The sequence below is a fragment of the Petromyzon marinus genome, chromosome 41, assembly GCF_048934315.1.
Source record: "Petromyzon marinus isolate PM22_M1 ecotype Great Lakes invasive population chromosome 41, UKy_Petmar_22M1.pri1.0, whole genome shotgun sequence".
Taxonomy (NCBI): Eukaryota; Metazoa; Chordata; class Hyperoartia; order Petromyzontiformes; family Petromyzontidae; genus Petromyzon; species Petromyzon marinus.
The window spans coordinates 7,120,812-7,127,777 of record NC_133707.1 but is presented as its reverse complement, the minus strand read 5'-3'; the positions used below and the strand labels follow the sequence as shown (position 1 = coordinate 7,127,777).

The 6,966-nt window shown below is 54.8% G+C and overlaps 1 protein-coding gene across 5 annotated transcripts in view; it reads right to left on the bottom strand.

Annotated features, from left to right (window-relative positions):
* Nucleotides 1-453: 453 nt before the first annotated feature.
* Nucleotides 454-6,966, bottom strand: part of LOC116951007 (uncharacterized) — a 35,423-nt gene continuing 28,910 nt past the window's right edge. For 2 of the 5 annotated variants that reach the window (XM_076073168.1, XM_076073172.1), the window contains exons 7-9: nt 6,942-6,966; nt 3,215-3,311; nt 454-1,864 (exon numbers count right to left, since the gene is read on the bottom strand). The exon at nt 6,942-6,966 is cut by the window's right edge and continues 1,201 nt beyond it. In XM_076073168.1, the coding sequence (XP_075929283.1) occupies nt 1,821-1,864; nt 3,215-3,311; nt 6,942-6,966 (166 nt within the window). In that variant the 3' untranslated portion in view covers nt 454-1,820. The remainder of the gene's footprint in view (nt 1,865-3,214; nt 3,312-6,941) is intronic. The other 3 variants (XM_076073169.1, XM_076073170.1, XM_076073171.1) reach the window with 3 other exon arrangements.

Below are 6,966 nucleotides of genomic sequence, written 5' to 3'. Positions count from 1 at the left end.
TACTGGGGGAGCACAGATGCGGCAAAAAACACAGACGTAGAGTACAACGACAGCAACGGATTGTACCGCCAAATGCCCTCTGCGGCCCACAACGCGTGGCCAGCACAGCAGCCTAAAGAGCCCATTTTTAATTTACACAACTATAGCAAAGAAGAAGACTGGAGCCGTAGTGACACACGTACGGAATATATATAATATATTATATATATGATATATAATGTATACACTATATATGATATGTATAATATATTATAATATATTATATATATAATCCACCCATCCATGACTACACAGCCGCCCACACACGTTTAATGGAAACTTGAACCTTTGTCGTAAACCACGACTTTGGGGGGTGGAGCTCAAAGCTTCTGCTGCTTCTGCTACCGGAGCTCTTCAAAGCGAGACGCTCCCCCCCATCCCTCCCCACCCCCGCCCCCCTCCTGCCCCCCCCCCCCTCCCATTGGCATCTCCCCCACGGGGGCCCAGGCAACGTCAAGGCCGTGACCCGCAGTATAAAAAAAAGCAAAACGCAGGGCCCAGAAGCCAGGGGTGGATGCCGACGGTGGAGAGGGGCGGGAATGGAAAGTTTGACGACGTTGTCGGCGAGAGGACTGCGGGAGGATTGTGTCGTGATGTTTCTCGGGAGGTAGAGTTTGTTGTTGGTTGTTTGTTGGTCGCGGAGAGGCGACAGGCGGGCGAGAGATGAGGCTGGTGCTTGGAGGGAATTATACCCCACATTCTTTTTCCACTGGCACATCCGAGCCGAGCCATGGAGGATGGTGGGGGGGGCCTCATGGCACGGATGCTCGCATGGCGCACGGTGATTTTCCACCGGCTATTTGCCATGCCTAGCCAGTACCAAACCGTGCTACACCGGCCTTACGGGACACCTGAATTTCGCTTTGTGCCGAGCAGGGCCACACGGTGGGCAGGAAGAGGTGTGGGGGGTGGGGGGGCTTGTGAAGTCAGTGGCACAGTTCGGCTTGTGCAGTGGAAAAAAAACCCAACCGCTTTGTCTCCTGTGGCAATTGCACAGACAGCGGAAAGAGAGGCGTCGGAGGGCCGGGCGGAATCGCGAGACCAAAGTAGCTGCTGGCGTGACCTGCGGCAGCACGCAATTTCGCGGCCCATTCTAGGCAAGGAGCCCTCCTCGTGCGCATGTTCAAGGCAGCCGATGTCCCACAGCGGTGGGTGCCAGTGGGCGATTGGACTGGTTGGGTCATGCAAGGTTGGGGAAGCGAGTGGGGGAATGAGAGGTGGGGGGGGGCGATGATGAGCTGCTCTACCGGTCCCAACCGGTTCCAACCGGTCCCAACCGGCCCCACCAACCCAACTGGCGCCAACCGGTCCCACCGGCCCTCACCGGGCCCCAACCGGCCCCATCCGGCCCCAACCGGTCCCAACCGGTCCCAACCGGCCCCATCCAGCCCCAACCGGCCCCAACCGGCCCCATCCGGCCCCAATCGGCCCCACCGGCCCTCACCGGCCCTCACCAGGCCCCAACCTGCCCCATCCGGCCCTAACCGGCCCCAACCGGTCCCAACCGGTCCCAACCAGCCCTCACCGGCCCTAACCAGCTCCAACCGGCCCTGAACGAGAAGCCGCCACTGGTCCCGAGTACCTCAGCAGCCTCCCCCCCCCCGCAGAATTGTGTGTACCCAACGCAGCCGCCGTGAAGTTCTTTCCTCCCACCGCAATGTCCCCTCCTCGTCCTCCTGCCCCCCGTCCTGCCCCCCACCCCCGTCCTCCTGTGTTCTCCGATCTCCCGCTGTGCCGCTGGCTCCGGCCCCACCCTGTGTTGACGCCCCCGCTCCGCTCAGTTACAGACGGGTGACTGGAGTCAGCGTTGCTGCTCGATCCATGCCTACGCACGCACACACGCGCAAAGACAAAGATCCCCCATGTAGCCTTTAACAGACTGTTGGGGCAAGTGCTGTTAGCGAGCAGCTACGAAGGCCGGCACTGCGCACGAGGGGGTGGGTGATGAGCACTGGGTCCGGCCGCCTTTGTCTCCCCAGTTGCGATGTTTACACATCACACCAGGTACATATTTGAAGCTGAGTTGACCTAGGGGAGGCCCAAGACCGATTGACCTCTTCCCCCCAAACATGGATCATTGCACTGGCTGTCAAAACCCACGTTTAAAGCGCAGGCTTCCCTCGTGTTAAACTGGTTCAGTTTGTGCGACTGCGCTGTACATGCAGTTCCCCAATTTATACCCAAAAATGCGCTCCACTATGCGGTTTCTATTGACTCTGCATGCGGCACACACACACAGTACACACAACGTTGTGTGTGCACTGTGTGTGTGCTGCGTGTGTACTGTGTGTGTACTGCGTGTGTGTACCGTGTGTGTACTGTGTGTGTACTGTGTGCACTGTGTGTGTACTGTGTGTGCACTGTGTGTGCACTGTGTGTGTGTACTGCGTGTGTACTGCGTTTGTGTACTGCGTGCACTGTGTACCATGTGTGTACTGTGTGTGCAGTGTGTGTGCAGTGTGTGTGTACTGTGTGTGCACTGTGTGTGCACTGTGTGTGTACTGTGTGTACTGTGTGTGTGCACTGTGTGTGTACTGTGTGTGTACTGTGTGTGTGCGCTGTGTGTGCACTGTGTGTGCGCTGTGTGTGTACTGTGTGTGCACCGTGTGTGTGTACTGTGTGTGTGTACTGTGTGTGCACTGTGTGTGTGTACTGTGTGTGCACTGTGTGTGTGTACTGTGTGTGTACTGTGTGTGTACTGTGTGTGTACTGTGTGTGCAGTGTGTGTACCGTGTGTGTACCGTGTGTGTACCGTGTGTGTACTGTGTGTGTACTGTGTGTGTGTACTGTGTGTGCACCGTGTGTGTACTGTGTGTGTACTGTGTGTGCACTGTGTGTGTACTGTGTGTGTGTACTGTGTGTGCACTGTGTGTGTACTGTGTGTGTGCACTGTGTGTGTACTGTGTGTGTGTACTGTGTGTGTGCACTGTGTGTGTACTGTGTGTGTACTGTGTGTGTGCACTCTGTGCGCTGCTCGGCAGCCCTCTGTCTCCTCGTGCGGTTTCTCTTTGTGCGCCCCGTTCTTTTTTTGGAACGCATCCACTGCTACGACTACCGCACAGAGCGAGGAAACAAAACCTCTAAAGCAAGTGTCATCAACCTCTAAAGCAAGTGTCATCAACCTCTAAAGCAAGTGTCATCAACCGACATCATCATCGTCACGTGCGATGCTCACCTTGTGCACCTGCGTCTCTCAGCCCCGCGTTTGTTTCCTCCAGGTCTCCAGGGTCCAGGGATCTCTCCACGATGCGCAGGGGACTGGGTACACTCGTCTGGGCACACACGGCACCGTCAATGTCTATAACGCAGGGACTCCTCTACTTACGAACATTCGAACTTACGGACTTTCAGAGATACGAACAAACCGGTCCGTATGTCCGGTTTGCCTGTTCGGACCGAGAGTCGTAAGTGCAGCCGCCGTGCAATAGATGGCGGTGGTGGCGCCTGAGGCTGCAGAACGTGAAGAACCAGTGGCATCTACATCTACAGAAGAGTCTACTACTTTTAAAGCCATTCCCCGTGTTTAGTGTACATGCAGTACCTGTTTGGAATGGACGGGAGTAAAGTTGGACTCACGAACAGAACCTAACTCGTTCATACGTAAAGAAGTCTCTGCAATTGTAATTAATAATAATCTGTTTATAATAATTGGACTGTAATTAATAATACGTGCCTCAAATGTCCTGGCTGGCTGCTGGCTGGGCTCCTCTCCACCCCAACAGTGACCCCGTTTGTTGGCGGTCATGGAGCTGTTACCACGCGAACTATCTGGGTAACTGGCTGCACTGGGACTTCCCGTTGTAATAAATGAACATTGAATTTTGACTTAAAACTTTCGTGGCTGCAGGAATTCACATTCTTGGTTCTTTCAGTAAAGTCACGTAGATAGAAAATAAAAAAGTGGGATTTTTGCTTTCATTATTAAAAAAATTTTGATTAGTATTTTCAATGAATTTTTTTGTTATTTTATTTTCTATCTATGCAACTTTACCGAAACAACCAAGAATATGAAAACTGAGTTCAATTGAAATGGTGGAGTACGTTAAAAATACATAAAAATAAACGGCGACACCGAAGAGGTGGGAGTAACGAATGCAGAAGAGTGACCACGGTTAGTGGTGAGAGGGAGTCCACAGCTCCCTCCTTGGAGTTCCACTCTCCAGAGCTCCCCTCCCGTGGAGGCCCTTCGACCATCTGCGGCGTCAGCGAGTAACTGCAGGCCTGCTCCTTTATCTCTCGCCGTGCGACATGCCGTTCCGGCGAGCTTCCGTTGCCCCGAGGCGTCCCGCGCGACGGCCCGGTGCAATCGGCGTGATGACGCAATGGCTTCGCCTTGGCTTCGCCTTGGCATCGCGGCAACGGCGGTTACATCGTCGGCGAAGGGGAAAGTGGGCAACGTATCAACGAGCAAAGCCTTCCGTCAGACACACGGTTCGCGCTAATCCCTCCTGGGAAGGGGGTCCTCAAAGCTTAGGGGCCTCTTAACTGGGGATTATAACATTTTTGACTTCTTAGCAAGAGGCAAACATGGAGAACAAGTAATTAGATTTGACGTGAGGCATTAAGGTCCTCTGCAAATAAAACGCAACTGCAGGAGGTGTCTGCGTGCGCGTGAGTGCGCGCGTGCTCCGGATGACCGCTGCAAAGTATTATCTGCATTTTGATTTAGTGTGTTGATCTTAAAGGTGCATTGAAAAATTTGATACTCCGACTGATGCTCCTGTTGTTGTGGAGTGACTCATGCAGCCAGCTATGGCTCTAGGGTTTGGTGTTACATGTTGTTTATGTCGTTTATTGTTAAAATTCGGTCACAGTCCCCATGATCACTGTTACATTGCATTTATGGCATTATTTTGGTGATTTCGAAAACGTTTTTCGGTTTGGCCATGTTTGTTTGTTGTAGTACGGAGTTAGACTGATGGCCTTAATCTAAGTTGTCTTGTGGTTGTTGTTGTTGTTTGACTTGCATCCCACTGGGATTTTTGCACACAGCGTTGATGCACGGTGCTTTTTCAGGAATATTTTGCCGTTTTTTCCTGGATTTTCTGTTTGCACAGTTCCATAGTCACTTTAAGATGTTTTCTTGTTCAAGTTTTAGTTTTTTTGTTTGTTGCGGTTGCACCCGATTCAAAAGAGCCGAATGGCTCACAGGGCTATACCAAATACATGAAAACCGAAAGATCATTACAGCCAGGGCATAACTTCTCACCGAGGGGTGGCGTGGCGGTTAGTGCTGCGCTGCGCTACGAACTCGGCAAGAGACCCCGAGTTCAATTCCCGCTCACGGCCACCAACACCGGCGGCGATTACATGAACTTATCCTGGGCCTCCCCTAGGTCGGCTCAGCCTCAAATGAGTACCCAGTGCCGATGTGTAAACATCGCCACTGGGGCGATAAAGGCGGCTGGGAGTGGTGCTGGCCACCCCCCCCCCCCCCCCCTTCGTGTGCCTTCATAAGTCCTACTCGCTAACCACACTTGCCCCAACAGTCTGTTGTTTTTAAATGGGGCACTGAATATTATCCGGCTCGCTGGTAGACTTTACGAGGCAGCAGGTGAGTTGTAGTGAAAATAATCATCATCTTTGCATATATACAAGTACCTAAGCAACTCAAAGCTGCCTACACATCACGGTCTCGTCTCAAATAATTCGAAGGGCACCCCCGGTGGCAGCTCTCTCTGCCTGGCCGGGCACAAAAGCGACCCAGCACCCAGCCTGCAAGTGGACCTTAGTCTGCCAGGCAGGGGAGGGTCGATGATTGCTGCTGTCTGCGATCCCAATCGAGCAATTTGCGGAGTAACTTTTGGCAATTTGGCAAATTTGGAACCATGACGCTCGTTTGGAACGACCTCATGGGGATCTTTGACGACCACCTTGAAGCAGACAGCGCTGTAGGTTATGGTTAAATTCACCCGCGGTGATAACTAGGGCCGCCTGCCGGAGCCGAGCCCACGAACCTCTGCAACAAGTGATGGAACGCACTATCGGTAGGCCATGTCACCTGCCCCGGTATCCAGAGGCATAGTGAGACGCATACTGGGTGTGGTGCGACGGGTAGCGGATTGTTTTCTGGGCCATCGACAAGACTCGGGCAGACTGCAATGAAACTAAAAAGTACCGGGTCGTATGAAGTGTGGTGTGGTGGTGGTGTGATATGCAGTGTGGTGGTGGTGTGGTATGGCGTGTGGTGTGGTGTACGCGGCGTGTGGCGGCACGGCGATTAGCTCGACATCCACCGAGCACACCCTCGCCTCGCCGTGCCACACCCTCACCTCGTTGTGCCACACCCTCACCTCGTTGTGCCACACCCTCACCTCGTTGTGCCACACCCTCACCTCGCCGTGCCACACCCTCACCTCGCCGTGCCACACCCTCACCTCGTTGTGCCACACCCTCACCTCGTTGTGCCACACCCTCACCTCGCCGTGCCACACCCTCGCCTCGCCGTGCCACACCCCCGCCTCGCCGTGCCACACCCTCACCTCGCCATGCCACACCCTCACCTCGCCGTGCCACACCCTCGCCTCGCCGTGCCACACCCCCGCCTCGCCGTGCCACACCCTCACCTCGCCGTGCCACACCCTCGCCTCGCCGTGCCACACCCTCGCCTCGCCGTGCCACACCCTCACCTCGTTGTGCCACACCCTCACCTCGCCGTGCCACACCCTCACCTCGCCGTGCCACACCCTCGCCTCGCCGTGCCACACCCTCGCCTCGTTGTGCCACACCCTCACCTCGCCGTGCCACATTCTCACCTCGTTGTGCCACACCCTCACCTCGCCGTGCCACACCCTCACCTCGCCGTGCCACACCCTCACCTCGTTGTGCCACACCCTCACCTCGCCGTGCCACACCCTCGCCTCGTTGTGCCACACCCTCACCTCGCCGTGCCACATTCTCACCTCGTTGTGCCACACCCTCGCCTCG